General features: G+C 48.7%; 5 protein-coding genes across 5 annotated transcripts; 2 read left to right on the top strand and 3 right to left on the bottom strand.

The window, feature by feature from the left end:
- Positions 1–277: 277 nt before the first annotated feature.
- Positions 278–4073, bottom strand: F5Y00DRAFT_242887 (uncharacterized protein). The gene is made up of 2 exons (XM_048008585.1): positions 3401–4073; positions 278–3337 (listed from the first exon to the last, which is right to left on the bottom strand). The coding sequence occupies exons 1-2, from the start codon at positions 3483–3485 to the stop codon at positions 837–839; spliced, it is 2586 nt and encodes an 861-aa protein (XP_047862855.1). The 5' UTR covers positions 3486–4073; the 3' UTR covers positions 278–836.
- Positions 4074–4824: 751 nt separating this feature from the next.
- On the top strand, positions 4825–7294 carry F5Y00DRAFT_129738 (MFS general substrate transporter). The gene is made up of 9 exons (XM_048004192.1): positions 4825–5149; positions 5219–5273; positions 5342–5438; positions 5487–5577; positions 5629–6128; positions 6184–6426; positions 6545–6688; positions 6794–7185; positions 7244–7294. The coding sequence occupies exons 1-8, from the start codon at positions 5031–5033 to the stop codon at positions 6988–6990; spliced, it is 1446 nt and encodes a 481-aa protein (XP_047862854.1). The 5' UTR covers positions 4825–5030; the 3' UTR covers positions 6991–7185; positions 7244–7294.
- Positions 7206–9858, bottom strand: F5Y00DRAFT_254352 (succinyl-CoA synthetase-like protein; the record flags this gene model as incomplete). The annotated part of the gene is made up of 8 exons (XM_048010156.1): positions 7206–7439; positions 7606–8581; positions 8646–8862; positions 8923–8997; positions 9066–9156; positions 9222–9365; positions 9479–9600; positions 9672–9858. 8 exons carry the CDS (start codon positions 9856–9858, stop codon positions 7206–7208), a joined length of 2046 nt encoding a protein of 681 aa, XP_047862853.1.
- Positions 9859–10223: 365 nt separating this feature from the next.
- Positions 10224–11218, bottom strand: F5Y00DRAFT_242870 (uncharacterized protein). Its single transcript, XM_048008584.1, has 4 exons — positions 11013–11218; positions 10911–10945; positions 10738–10852; positions 10224–10682 (listed from the first exon to the last, which is right to left on the bottom strand). The coding sequence occupies exons 1-4, from the start codon at positions 11063–11065 to the stop codon at positions 10592–10594; spliced, it is 294 nt and encodes a 97-aa protein (XP_047862852.1). The 5' UTR covers positions 11066–11218; the 3' UTR covers positions 10224–10591.
- Positions 11219–11481: 263 nt separating this feature from the next.
- F5Y00DRAFT_242869 (uncharacterized protein) lies at positions 11482–13103 on the top strand. Its single transcript, XM_048008583.1, has 2 exons — positions 11482–12211; positions 12309–13103. The coding sequence occupies exons 1-2, from the start codon at positions 11955–11957 to the stop codon at positions 12763–12765; spliced, it is 714 nt and encodes a 237-aa protein (XP_047862851.1). The 5' UTR covers positions 11482–11954; the 3' UTR covers positions 12766–13103.
- The last annotated feature ends 1246 nt before the right edge of the window (positions 13104–14349 follow it).

The following is a 14349-nucleotide window of genomic DNA, read 5'->3' as shown; positions in this document are numbered from 1 at the left end:
GTTCTAACAAATGGAGGAAAGAAATCTACTATTTCCAACCCCATCTCTTAATTTTGTAATTGAAGGTTTCTACGTTTTTGAGAGCAAGAACAACACCACTATATCAATCGGTAGGAAGTCAATTGGAAGCCCAAGGTTATCAAAATGGGAAGGATCCTATATTCTCAGATAATTGACTGAGCAGGAGAGATATTAAGAAGACGAGGGTGAAATGAAAAATCAAAGTGCAAAACAATACATCGTGACATATCACATCACGAAACCGTAATAGTTTAAATAGAAACCAAGCAAGCCTTTTTGTATTTCCGAACTGCTATTGCTGCTATTGCTCAACTCCAGTATTGAAAAAAAAAACGCCGCCAATTACCACCAGCAAAGCAAGTCCCCTAAACCAAACCAAATCATATTAAACCGTATCAAACTCGAGTCGCGCATACGCCTTGGATGATGAATGAAGTATTACTGTAAGGTAAGCACAGGTCAAAAAAGCACAAGACGCAAAACCGTCCGTACAACACAAAAACCAGACTCGGGAAAAAAGCAATAACGACACCTCACCAGCCCATGTTCCACTCCACAGACTTGCCCTCGCTGCTCAACTTGACTCTTAAAACACCAAGGTGCCACAAGAGGAGAGAAGAAGGAGCAGGAGAAGAAAGAAAGGGATAGGAGGAGGCAAAAAACAAAAACAAAAACAAACTACCAGAGTACTCCGTCGCAAAAACCACGCAATCGCAAACTATGCTGTCCATCGGTTGGTTACATGTAATTATCTTATCGTATCGTTTCGTCGTTTTCGTAATTCATTCACGTAGGTACCTAGGTATGTATCACGTTCACATCTTGAGCTCTGCGGCGCGACACCTCGTGCACAGCACGACACCCTCGCCGCGCTCGGGCATGGGGAAGATCTGACCGTCGTCGAAGCCGCCGCCACACGACGCGCACCGGAAGCACTCGTCGTGCCACTCGCCTCCCAAGGCGCGCACGTAGGACCCGATGACGGCGCGCCGGCACGCGCGGCACTTGGGCGCTCGCCGCTCCGTCCGCTTCGTCTGGCAACCTACGCACCACGCGTACCCGTCCTTCTCGATGTGCGTCGCGCCTTGGTCGAACGGGTCGCCGCACTCGGCGCAGAAGAAGTGTCCGTAGTGCCAGTGTGCACCTAGTGCTACCACGTGCTCGCCCAGGATGGGCGTCTTGCAGTGCTTGCAGCGCGGGGCGAAGAGTTCGTGCCAGTCCAGGTGGCAGTAGAAACGCAGTCGCGCGTCCCCGTCTTCCGCCATCGTCTTTCCAGGTTCTTCGTCGAGGATTTCGCCTGCGGCTCTGCGTCGGATTCGGTCCAGTCGCTCGCTCCGGAAATTATCTGGCTCGGGGCTGATCTCGAGCGCTTCGAGAGCTGTGCCGCAGCAGTAGCACCGGAAGCATTGCGGGTGGAACCGTTCCGAGGCTCCAGCCAAGGCTACGAAGCGACCTTCGATAGGGAGTCCGCACTCATGGCACATCGCTGTCGCGCGACGGCCAGTCACTCCAGGTGCCGGAGACCAATGACTTCGGCGGCGATCTTGCGCATTGTTGAGTGCCTTAGGGTTCGGTAAGGGTCTAGCGGAGGGCTTTCTACCGCTGTCAGGGGTAACTATAGTGGGTGTATTGGAGGTATTGGAGGCTTTATTGTTGTTATCATCGTCATCTCCTGGTAGTACGATAGTTGGGATAGCCGGGCCGTCACCTGAGACGGAGATCACCGGCACCTGTGGACCGTCGTCTGCCCCGCCTATCTGGATACTTGGGATGGCCGGCGTGTTACCGGATGGCCGCGACGCTGACGACGGCTTCGGAACTTCAGTATCCGGCAAAACTGAGATAGTAGGGACAGGTGGCTGCGGATTCTGGCCCGGACGCTCTTTACCGACGACCCCGAAAGATCGGTGGCTGCTGGGCTTGGACTCTAATTTTGAATCAGTCGCCTCTTCCTCTGGGGGCTTCCAGTTTTTATCAAAGCTTACGATTGGACGCCCGGGGCTGTCGCTGACGGCCGACGGCGTAGGGAGCTTAGCGCTGCGGTCCTTGAGCCGCATGCTAGTTGCCAATCTAATATCATCACTCCGAATCTCCATGCCATGCTTCGTCGGAATTTCCTTAGGTTTCTGTGGCGTCTCTAACGGCGTGTTTGTGGTGTAGGCCGGGTTGCGGGATTGCGATGGAGGATTCTTGTGGATTTCGACGCTAGACAGAGGCTTGGTAGGCATTGACGACGGAGTATCGTCCGGATCGTCTTCAACTGAGGCGGGCGCAAATTGAACCCTATTGGGAATGCCTCTTGATTTAAGCCCTAGGGGCTGCGGCTTCCGTGGTGACTTCTCTGGCGATTTCTCTGGCGGTTGAGCCCGTTTTGGGGACCGATCAGGCGTAATGGTTTCCGGCTCTTCCCATATCTGATCGCCTGAAAAAGGTTTCTCGATCTCCCCGCTTATATTGCGCTTCAAGCTGCTAAGACGTCGGCCACCAGAACTCGAACGTGCCGTACTACCCATACTACCATACGATTTCGATTTCGACTTGGTCGATCCGATGGAATTGGTGCGTTGCTGGTCCATACTTGTGCGTCCACTTACTGGAGAGTGCGCCCTGTCGCTACCTGACGAACTACCAGAGAATGACCGAATAGAGTCCCTCGCGAGCCCTGTAGGACTGATCTCTTTACCATACCGTCCGGCACTAGCGGCACGAGCATGGGCGTAACTATCCTTTCGCAAGTGGGATCTATACCGATAGGGAGCACCAGGTTCGGGTGGCTTTATTCCGTGTTGGTGCTGCCAGACCAGTTCCGCCGCCTCGTCGAGAGCCGCATTGTACAGTCGAGATTCCTCGTCGTCCTGTTGCTCTCCGTCCCCTTGCTTATCCTTGTCCCCATCCTTCACATTCATGGCGTCCATAGCGTCCATTGCCTCGCGAAGTGAGACAGCCTCTTCTTTCTCCATCCATCGCTGCCCGCGCTCGATATATGTGGCACTGGGAACAAATTCTCCTGGTTTCAAAGGCGCAACAGTAGGGTTATCGGGGTAATAATCCTTTCCAATAGAGGTTACGGTAGAATAGCGAGAGGCTACGCTTGGGGCAAAACTAGGGCGGCTACCGCGCGGCCTTGGCAGATCGGATAACGGCCTCTGGTGATTGCTAGGGGCTTCGGACAAGACAGACGGGGCGGCAGGGGATGGACGGCCGGTGGCGAGTCGTTCTGTAGAATCCCGGTGCGGTGGCTTTGACGAAGGAGGCAGGGGCCGTGCGCCTCCCGGGCGGCTCACGCGACTATCTCGGAGACTTGCCAGATATGCAGCTATAGAAAGTATCCGGGTTAGTGCTATACTGATATCACATGTTTTCTCAGATGTTTACGAACCGAATTGCTCATTGTTCATATAACTAGGCGAAGGCGGTGTAACTTTTCTGCTGGAGGACCTCTCTTTTGACCTGCCTCGCAACATAGCTGCGCAGGTAGAGTATGTATGCTATAACAATGTTGCAATGTTTATATCGTGAACAAGTCGGTGGTGGTTTGTTGACAATGGGGTAAACTGATGGGCTGCAGGTTAAATATGTGGATTAATAGCTGCTTTCTATGGCGGTTTATTGATGAGTAATTCTGTTTACTGAAACAACTTCTTGACTACCGAATGTTGCTAGGGACAGAGAGAGTATTTATTTATGGGTAGAGAAATATGTTTCACAGAAAGCCATAGGTAACGCATGATGAGGTGTCCACCCAGGTTCCTTTATTCGGTCGGGCTGGCTAAAGTGACTGAGTGAGGAATGGGAGAATTTGGCGGTTCATGCTGGCCAATGTTTTGCTGGTACTACCGTCCAAGCGTTGCCGGGGCAGCCGATTAGGTACCCAAGGGTCGATACCGCCTAGGCTTGCCAGAGATGGGCAGGGCGAGCAGTGCGGGCAGGTACAATACGGGGCAGCTTTCAGCGTAGGACAACTGGCAGTTGGAGTCTGTTGTTCTTACAAGGTTCCCCACTCCGACAGTTGGCGACGATGCCCAAAGGTCGGAAGCTGCCAAGGATTCAAAGTTTATGTAGTGTGATTCAGGCAGTTCAGCCAGACTTTCCCTTGCTCTTACTAGGCCTGGAATTTACCTGGAATCTTCGATCAGGGTCCACTTACTATAACTATATAATTCCGCCCCTTGTCATTCACCATGCCTATCTAAGATATTGGCAGGTACCGCGCAGTAAAAGATGACTCAAAGAACCAATCCTATTTCATCGAAACCTATTTAACAATGTCGTTTGCTGGTTCATCTCAATTCTTCCGTTAAATCTAGCCTACCAGCGCAGTCTTCATTATAATCATAATCCACTCCACGGATGTAGTACCGGGTTCAAATGTCCTTTCGCTGTTGGTATTTTCTGCATGCAGATATCATTTACCACGTGCTATTAATTGCGGCTCTTTTATTAGTCGTCGATCCAATACGCGGGACAAAAGATTTCTTAAATGGATTATTTATACGAGTGCATATTCCCCAGTTTGGGTCACTTTCGATATCGGCCATCCATATCATAAGCCAAAAACAAAAAAAAAAAACCGAGACTGGTGAAGTTTCCCCCTGATTAATGATGTATATGTAAATTGTGATTACTGATTGTGCCCAATACGACCCTATTTCTTATCATCGCTTATGAGTGCGATAGGCGGAGATGTCTCGCCGGACACGGAGATGATAGTAATACAGAAGACGTCGACGCCCAAAGGTTGACACCAACTGTGCCGTAACCCCATGGGGCGGATAACTCGGGAGTCGGACCGGGATGGGGACCGGCCCAGCTATCAGATCCAGCAGATCCAGTACGGTTCAGTAAAAATGACTAACTACTTGAAGCAAAATTTTTAGTTATGCTAAGATTGGTTATTGCCATTTTTCGTTATTCCCGACCAACTTACCTAATGCAAGATATATAATGTTAATATCAATATTTGTTTTCTATTGTCCTATACTTCACAACCTGCGATATTTCTAACAACCATGGCTATACGCGACAAGGATCCAGATAATAACCAGGATAGTAATGACTCAGTCAACACGAACCTTGAAGCCCAAGATCCTCAACCGCGAGAAGAATTCAAGGAGGGCGGTTATGGTTGGTTAGTTTCTCCAAAATCTCAAACATCACCATGGGAGCACTGCAATACTAACTCCTATCTTTTCCCTAGGGTCGTTATTTTCGGTGTATTCTTACTCAACGCTCATACTTGGGGTCTCAACTCTGTAAGCGTGCTCCCGACTTTCAAGATAATGTCTTTTCCAGCTTGCTAATAATCTCCTGTTACCACCAGAGTTATGCTGTCTTTCTAGCTTATTACCTTAGATCTGGCTCGTTTGGAGCAAGTCAACTTGGGTATGCCTTCATAGGGGGCCTATCCATCTCGATTGGTACGTGAGCCGTACATGTTACCAAGATCTTAACTAACAGAGTCATAGCTCTCCTAGCTTCTCCGCTAGCAACCACTTTGGTTGGTTGGAAACGATGCGGGACACGACTAACTATATTTCTCGGGGCTATCTTTGAGACGTAGGTTCGCCCGATCTTCACGGAGATGATCTAGGTACTAAACTCTCATAGGGTTGGCTTCATCGGCTCATCGTTTGCCTCGGAGTTATGGCACCTGATTTTGAGCCAAGGCGTATCCTTTGGCCTTGGTATGGGCCTCTGCTTCGTCGCCTCTGCTGCCGTCCCCCCTCAATGGTTTGTAAAACGCCGATCTTTCGCTAACTCGATTGCCGCCTCGGGATCGGGCTTCGGGGGCTTATGCTACTCATTAGCGACTAATGCTATGATCACCAATATTGGCTTACCTTGGGCTTTCCGCATCATAGCCATCATCTGCTTCGTGGTGAATACCGTCGCAAGCTATCTCATCCGCGATCGCAACCGTGATGTCGGCTCAGTCCATATGGCCTTTAACTGGAAGCTCTTTAAGAGACCATCGTTTCTTTTGTTCCAAGCCTGGATGGTCCTCTCTATTCTAGGGTATATTATCTTAATTTTCAGTATCGTTGACTATTGCCAGACTGTTGGCTTGACGGCCTCCCAGGCTTCTTTGGTTGGAGCGCTTTTTAGCCGTGAGTTTCTCGCTTGGGTTGTCTTAAGCCTAGTAATGCTAACTATAAAATATAGTAGCCCAAGGACTTGGACGGCCTGCAATAGGGTTATCAAGCGACTCAGTTGGGCGTCTAAATATCGCCAACCTGTCTACGCTATTATGCGGCCTCCTTTGTATGTTCTTTTGGATATTCGGAGCTAAAAGCCTAGCTACTTGTATAGTATTTGCCCTCCTTACCGGCGGCGTTGCCGGCGTAATGTGGGCCACGGTTGCCCCTATATGTGCCGAAGTTGTCGGACTCGCTCTCATACCTTCAGGTTAGCTAATGATCCCCAGTATCCTCCATCACCACCCTACGTTGGCTCAACTTGTTAACGCAACCTAACCTCATTAACACATGCTTCCACCGATTACAACGTGCTAACTTCTAAGTAGCGTTATCAATAACTTGGCTCGTATTAGTCCTACCGGCGACGTTCGCCGAAGTCATCGGTGTGAGCCTCAGACGGTCTGGGCCAGGGGGTTATCTCCACGTCCAACTCTTCACCGCGTTTTGTTATATTGGCGCCTTTATATTTGGTAAGTCACACCGCCAAGGTAGACCCTCTTTTAAGCAATTGAATCTTGAGAGTAATCTCGTATTTTCTCATTTAGCATTTGATTCGTTAACTCTCAATAATATAGGCTGGGCCCTTAGAGCTTGGAAAGTCTGGGAGTTGAAACAGGTACGACTCGACAAGGAGCAGCGAGAACTTGCCATTCGTGACGAAGGTCTGCTGTCCTCTGCAATAGAGCGACAATCGCGAAATAACGATCGGGCCACTCCTCCTCGACGACGGTTATCTATCCTTAAGGGACTCTGGGCTATAGAACGGGTATAACATGATGACCAAGAGTTATGGTCATCTAGAGCAGAGCGTACGTACGTTGACCACACAACATTCGTAGAAATAATATACATAAGATAACTATACAAAAGACAAGTCAGAGAATTCATGGCAGGTGTTGAAATACATATAAACAGGCTTAAATGATATAGTTGATATATATGGCGGGTAGTTTAAAAAAAATGCTCCGTAAGTAGACACTTCTCTACCTAAAGCCCCTTATTTGCCAACTCAATAGCCTTCGCAGCCGCCTCGTCAAAGTCGTCAAAAGCAAACAGCGGCAATCCGCTCTCAGCAATAATCCTTTGACCCTCTTTCTCGTTCGTCCCGCGGATGCGCACTACCACGGGCACCGCCATCTGCAGATCGCGGAAGGCCAGAATCACGCCCTCAGCGATCATATCACCGCGGGTCAGACCGCCGAATATATTTACGAATATACACTATAATGCGGGGGCGGGATGTGGATTAGCTGCTGTATGTTTTTTGATACGTAGCTTAGGAGGTGATGATGTGGGGGATAATAACACCCGTGTTAGGTAGTCAAGAAGAAAGGGGGAGGGGGGATGAGAGAGAGAAGAGGGAAAGGAAAGGAAAGGGGAGACAAACCTTAACCCTTGGATCCGTCAAAATCACCTCGAAACTCCTCTTCACCGTCTCACTAGTCGCCTTGCCCCCCGTATCTAGAAAATTCGCAGCGCTGCCCCCCGCATCCGCCAGCGCATCCACCGTATTCATCGCCAGCCCGGCGCCATTGACCAGCGTGCCGATGTTGCCTGGCCCACATATCTTGATATACACGATCCCGTGCCTCGCAGCTTCGACCTCCGCCGGATCCTCGTCGCGCGGCAACGCGTGGATATCGGCCTGTCGGCCGCAGCTGCGGAAGGCGGCGTCGTCGAAGCCGAGATGCGCGGAGGATACGTAGATGGTGCCGTTGGGCGCCGTGGTGATATGGGTCTCGAGGAGGAAGGCTTCTTTGGAGGTGAAGAGTGCGGTTAGCGCGGTGAGGAGGGCTTGTAGGGGGGTGGTATATTTGGGGTCGAGGTCGAGGTGTTGTGATATGGCGGGCGCGGAGATGCATGTGAAGTCGAATTTGGCTGCTTGGGAGGCTTCGCTGGTTGGGGAGGCGATGATGCAAGGGGTTTTGGTAGACCGGTCGATAGTTACTGCGAGAAGCTTGTGAGGGCCGGCTGACGGGTCCTTGGCGATGGGGATGCCGCAGTGGTGGAGGAGATCGAGGGCGGTGTTTGGGGGGAGGTAGATGCTGCGTGTTTGGCCTCTAGGTGAGTGATGCGCGGCTTGCGGGGGGGTAACAGGACGGCGAGCTATAGTGTGTATTCCTCTTCGTTGTGAGGCATTGGTTGGGGAGGCGATACCCGAACCTGTAGGCGTCACACCGTCCAACATGGCTTTTAGCACCGGCCCAAATCTAGAAGGATGGTTGACGATGGCTGTTCCAGCTGCTTTCAAGGCCTCGATCTTGTCTAGTGCGGACGGCTCGCCAGGTAAAGCGAACGCTCCGGCGTGGCCCATGATCCGACCCGGAACTGCGTTCACGCCGGCAACAAGAGCGGCGATCGGCCTATGCCGGTCAACTATGCTACCCCTAGCTTTCTAGTTCTAGTAGTAGCAGGAACTTAACTCACTTTGCGTTTTTAGTCGTAGCTCGATACTCTCTAATCCAATCCGCAGCCTCAATCTCGGCCTCTCCTCCAATCTCCCCTACTAATGCAATGCCTTCCGTGTCCTCATCTTCGACGAGGATCTGGAGACCTTCTTTTAGACTCGTACCTGGGAGAATATCTCCGCCGACGCCTATGCACATACTTTGGCCTAGGCCGGATCTGAGCGTAGAAGCAGCGGCTAGCGGAGAGTTATTAGAATCGGGGATACGCCCCTGGGATGAATAGTGGATGGACGTACTTTCGTAGCTTAATGTCCCTGATCTTGCCACAATCCCTATCCGGCCAGGTTCAAAGCAGGGGAGCGGTTGAAAACCTACGTACGAGTGGATATGGATATAAGCTAATACCGTGAAAATTACAACAGTACAGAATACCACTAACCGATTCTACATTTCCCTACCGCCGATATGATACCGGGCGAGTTTGCGCCGACTAGCCTACACTTGGACTGCGTTTTTAATATAGAATGAATCTGACCTTCGTCGTTAGTTAGGTTTCATAGGTAGTTATCATAAACTGTAGTTATCGACTGCTTACTCGAAGGATGTCGTGAAGCGGAATGTGCTCCGCCACGGCGACAATAAGCGGCACCTCGGCTGTGACGGCCTCCTCGATGGCGCCGGCAGCTTGGTGTGCAGCTACGTAGATACCCGTCGCATCCGGCTTGAGGACTTGCACAGCCTAGAGGGGCACAGAGTTTGTTAACTTGTCTTCCCGTTTCTAGTTGTTACTTTCCCTTCCGTGTCCCACTTGTCGTAGAACAGAATCCCAAGTGGTGTGAAACGGTTAGGTACCTTGTGAACCGTAGGAAATACGGGCAGACCTAAGTGCTCGCCCTCCCGGCCGGGGGTCACGCCTCCTAGGATATTGGTACCCCATGCTAAAGATTCACGAGCGTTGGCTGTGGCTTGTTTCCCTGTACTTGGTGTGTGAGTAGAGGATAGGCTAAGTAGTGAGTAGATAAGTAGGTAGGTTAGGGAGATAAACCTGTGAACCCCTGAAATATAACCCTCGTATGACTACCTATTTTGAGGTTCTTGAGGGTTAAGTCGTACTCCGAGCTAGAACTTAACCAGCGGCGGTTCTGTAGCAGGACCCTTGACGGACCGGGGTTTGGAGAGGAGGTGAAAGAGGTGTGCCTCAAGGGCCTGGTTCTCGGGACGATACGGAGCATGTTATTGAAATGTCTTGATGGACCGAGATAAACCACTCATTATTTTACATACAAAAGGAATCTATAGTAACTACTAAAGACAATGGTACGAGATAAGTGGCTAAAATATTAACTACCAGGTAAGCTGATCTTTGGTCTTTATATATCATGTTCAATATTCGGAAGCAACTGGCCCGGCACCGGACCCGGTGTCTTTCAACTTTAACCAATTCTGGGATGGGAATAAGTCGGATATGCTTAATTTCTGACAGCTACGAGAACCGGAAGTTATGTATTAATAAACAATGCGCCAACTACAACGTATTTAAAAGAGGCAAGGGCTATATGATAGAACTACTTAAAGTAATATGAGTAACTAGTATAAGTTGAATGTAACTAATTTATATTGTAGATTTGAGTATGTATCTATAAGAACATTCGACCCGGAGGTTAGATATGCTCGGATATACTTAATTATTTACAATATGGGCTATAATTCCGTTTATTCCCATTTGAAAGCTAAACATGCCTTCCTAGTATATAATACAGCGCGGCCCTGGGTCGGGTTCTATAGTCTAGGACTTGTAATTCTTAGCAGTAGAGAGTGAGGCTCCTACCGAGCAGGCATTCTATCCGTAAAGAAACGCGCAGTTGGTAGCAGAAGGAAGTCAGAATCCGCAGCTAGACTGAAGAATTTCGGATAGTTCTTCCTGTGAGATCTGACGAGCAGGTTCTATTGCAAGCTATTGCCATGCTACCGTCGTCCCTGAGCTTCCGAACTTGAGGGCGTCTCCGTCTCCGAGGCAAACCCCAAGTTTTTAAAGTCGTCCTTGGCCATAAGATTCCTAAACGATGAGAAAAAAAAGCCGAGAAATCTCAGATTCGTGAGTTGAAGCTTACCGGTCCATACGACAAGATAGATAGGTTTTGGCAAGGTTGCGGCACTCCTCGTCATTGACGCCCTTGACCTTCTTGATGCATGAGAGATACTTGGTCATGACGGCTTTGCATTCGCCTAGGGATGCACGGTTAATAATAAATGAAGAAATACTTGCAGAATAAGATTTACTAACCATCATGATCTAAAGGGAAGCTTCCGCGCTGAGGCCTGAACGAAAATGAACGACCTAGATCAGCATACGCCCTCTTTCAAGATATTAGGTAAGGGGACATACGGGGTAGGCTTCCCGGTATATGGACCCGCGCCTGGGCTGCCGAAGGAACTCATGAGAAGAATTATCTATGCCACTCTAGCTCGTAAATTGAAATTAATATTGGTTACGAGTGGAAAAGTTGGAGGTTTCTCTGTCTATCAATCTTCATGTGATAATATTTTGTTCGATTTCGCTTATGATTCGATAACGAATGTCGAATATGTAAATGTAAGTGTTGAAATTTTGGAGAGTGACAGTGTTAGAAATTATTATTCATACTATACTAAGTACCTAAGGTACCTAGGTACTAAAGTATTGTACAATACATGAGACTTTACGATGACCCCTCCCCCCACATCGGTCAAAGATCTCCGGGGTCGATCAGGGCGTCCTTCCAAGGTTGTTAGGTGGGTAGGTGGGCTGTGTGTGGTTGCTGGGCGAACAACGGCTGCCGAATCAATTTTGACATCACCTCAATGTTCTTCCCATACTCTAGCGTCTAGCTCAACTAGCACAAGGTGCTCTGCTGTTTGCATATATTGTACTTGGATATGTAATTCTTATCTACATATTTCAACATCCGACTTTCTCCTATTTGAAACATTAATTTATAATTTCAAGGGAGTCTTGTGTCTTTCCACCTTACCTAAATATATAACCACCTCACATCGACTTATAATAAGTCACCTTAGCCACTTATACACTTCCAACATCTACACACCTTGTACGCACCTAAAAATCGGTCAAGACCAGTAACGTGCTGCCACCCACCGACTCTCCCCACCTCGTGTCTGCAGCGTCGTCAGCTGTGAATTGGAAATACCACATACCCGATCTGGATACTCAATACCTGCTCTATCCAATTGTTCCTCGTATCGAAACCCTCGCTCTTATAAGCCCGCGCAGCCGCCTGGTGCCGAGGTGATTGTCCAACTTGATGCTCGCGGAAATCCTGGATAGAAGATGCGGTTGACCTTCTGCCGGCATGTCGCGCTCCTTTCGATAGCTGCGACCACACTTGCGCTCGCTGATTCCATCGTTAATCCGCTCGAGTACGGGACCTTCGAAGACTTCTCTCCCGTCCATAAGAGAGCGATCGATTGCCCCGATAATTTTTTCAGTTGCGAGGATCGGGGTCCCGTCTTCGAAGGAACTTGTTGCCAAAATGGACAGCTATGTGCTTTAGATGCCTATAGCTCAGCGGCCTGTTGCCCTACTACGTAAGTCATCCTATAGAGAGTATTTGTGCTCTAGGCAAATACTCTAGGATATGGCTTGTTATGTTATTTGAAACTAACACGTGCAATCGAATTGTAGAGCAACGTGTACTGGAGTAGCGCCAACCGGCACAACACCCTCTGTGTCCTACGTGAGCAATACGTACTTCTCATTTCCATATATACCGACATCGTTTGCGAACTCGGTAGCATGTACATCAGCTCTTAACCAGTGCTCGAGGAATTACGCATCGTGTGTTTCGGGTTTAGGTGGAAGTAGCGCGGCTTATGGCGTGACCATCGTGGTTCCGGGAGGCGGCGGGACGACAATTGCTGCCACGCAAGCTACCGGACTTCCGGCGCCGTCGGCAACATCTGTTTGCTCAAGCCTATCATCCGAGGCTTGTTACAACTTGCATAGTGCTCAATGCACGCAAGCTGGCACAACCGGGGGTTTCATCATCGGCACCGGAAATGCCGCCGCACGACCTACCGCTGCTTCTATAATTACCGTCGTCGCCGGCATTGGATTGAGTCTCGTTGGAGGTTATATATGAGCGCTCGTCGAACGACTATCATTCATAGCTAGGTACCTAAGACGACTTGAATCTTCAACTGGCCTGCTGATGTGCTCGGGGATCCCGAGGATCCAAATATTGATGGAATGACGTCACGAATTGTTATGGCCCTTTTCTAAATGTGTATATTTGGCTGGCATATCTAGATATGTGCCTATAATATGGGGACTTGGGGCTTTGCAAATAGAAACGGAACGAATGAAGGAACGTTTTCCTTGGACATTGGGGGATTGGGATGGGGATGGGGACGGCATCTCATTTACATAGTGGGTTATCAAAATGAATGAAACAATAATGAACAACTCTTTCATCATAACGCAGCAAGAGTGACCCAGCCCGAAGCTCGCTTTCATATCTAACAATACCTTTCTTAATACCTTTCTTGATAGCTTAATTAAATTAAACAATAAGGCTTGTTAGATGTTCTTTCGAATACGGCCGGTGGTTTACGCCTTCAAACCTTTACAGAACAATCATCGTTATACATTTATAAGAACTTGTCCTCGATCTAATACATTCTACTCGCACATCACAGCTCCGAGTCCTTTATTCTTATTTTTATTAATAACTCGGTAAGTACGCTTGCATAATAATATTTTTTTACAATATCACGAAGCCAACTCTGCCAACATGATGCCAGCCAACCAACCAGAAGACCAAGCCCCCCTGTACTCGTGCGAGGTGAGGGTTGTGGCGCCGAAGCCTATACGGCCGCTTCCCTCCTCCTATTCTCTCTTCCCCGCCCTGGAGGTCGCGGCGCCAGAGGTTGTAGCGCCGCCTTTAACGCCGGTATCGTCCAACTCATCGACCACCAAGCCCGACGAGTTGCGTCCCGACGAATTGAAACAGAGCCATTTCCGGTCGCTTCTACGGTTGACTAGCGTGGAACCGCCTGCTTTGTTAACAAGACGAGTGTCTACAGGTCTCATCCGCCGCTGGGGTAAAGGTCAAAGGGATACTAAAAAGATTACCTATGAGGAGGATGCGAACAAGACGCAACAGGGACAACAACAAGTCTCTGTTGAAGCATAGGAGTTTCGGTGGTCGAGGAATTGAGTGAGTATGTACATGGCTATGTGACAAATAGAATGGATACTACGTATATGTAAATATGTTGCATAGCAAATAGGCTTGACCAAATAAATTATTTGATAATAATAAATGGGATTGTTTAGTGTTGTAGAATGTGATTTTGGTTTCACTAATATAATAAAATAGTGAATACATGTATGTAATTACGGTACTTACCTGCCCGGGTGGTTATCGATAATAGGTACCTACATAAGTCACCTTTGTAGATACTCTAATTAAGTGGGGTCGGTATACGCCGAATACATAGTACATGTTGGACTCACCTTGAGGTTACATCTTAAAGTGCATCTTGAAGTGCATCTACATAGAGATCTACATATTAGAGATCAAATACTTACATAAACAATTCCAAGAGCACTTTACCTCTTAAGAAAGTAGATACCTAGACCTAGGTACTCATTTCTGAACGCCGAAGTATCATTTAAATCCGATTCTACTCAAATCAAGTTTGCATAGGCGACGTCGCGAACC

The sequence above is a fragment of the Daldinia vernicosa genome (genome assembly GCF_022497035.1).
Source record: "Daldinia vernicosa strain CBS 139.73 unplaced genomic scaffold F5Y00scaffold_39, whole genome shotgun sequence".
Lineage (NCBI taxonomy): Eukaryota > Fungi > Ascomycota > Sordariomycetes > Xylariales > Hypoxylaceae > Daldinia > Daldinia vernicosa.
Note: the sequence above shows the minus strand (reverse complement) of the source record. Positions and strands in the feature narration are given on the sequence as shown.

What these genes read in the sequence shown, in the direction of transcription:
- F5Y00DRAFT_242887 (XM_048008585.1), bottom strand. Translation starts at nt 3,485, where the DNA reads ATGTTGCGAGGCAGGTCAAAAGAGAGGTCCTCCAGCAGAAAAGTTACA. An exon ending in TATGAACAATGAGCAATTCG is followed by an intron (nt 3,338 to 3,400) that starts GTTCGTAAACAT and finishes TACTTTCTATAG; the next exon opens with CTGCATATCTGGCAAGTCTC.
- F5Y00DRAFT_129738 (XM_048004192.1), top strand. Translation starts at nt 5,031, where the DNA reads ATGGCTATACGCGACAAGGATCCAGATAATAACCAGGATAGTAATGAC. An exon ending in CTCGGGGCTATCTTTGAGAC is followed by an intron (nt 5,578 to 5,628) that starts GTAGGTTCGCCC and finishes AAACTCTCATAG; the next exon opens with GGTTGGCTTCATCGGCTCAT. An exon ending in TATTGGCGCCTTTATATTTG is followed by an intron (nt 6,689 to 6,793) that starts GTAAGTCACACC and finishes TCAATAATATAG; the next exon opens with GCTGGGCCCTTAGAGCTTGG.
- F5Y00DRAFT_242870 (XM_048008584.1), bottom strand. Translation starts at nt 11,065, where the DNA reads ATGAGTTCCTTCGGCAGCCCAGGCGCGGGTCCATATACCGGGAAGCCT. An exon ending in CTTCCCTTTAGATCATGATG is followed by an intron (nt 10,853 to 10,910) that starts GTTAGTAAATCT and finishes GTGCATCCCTAG; the next exon opens with GCGAATGCAAAGCCGTCATG. An exon ending in CTATCTTGTCGTATGGACCG is followed by an intron (nt 10,683 to 10,737) that starts GTAAGCTTCAAC and finishes CTCATCGTTTAG; the next exon opens with GAATCTTATGGCCAAGGACG.
- F5Y00DRAFT_242869 (XM_048008583.1), top strand. Translation starts at nt 11,955, where the DNA reads ATGCGGTTGACCTTCTGCCGGCATGTCGCGCTCCTTTCGATAGCTGCG. An exon ending in GCGGCCTGTTGCCCTACTAC is followed by an intron (nt 12,212 to 12,308) that starts GTAAGTCATCCT and finishes ATCGAATTGTAG; the next exon opens with AGCAACGTGTACTGGAGTAG.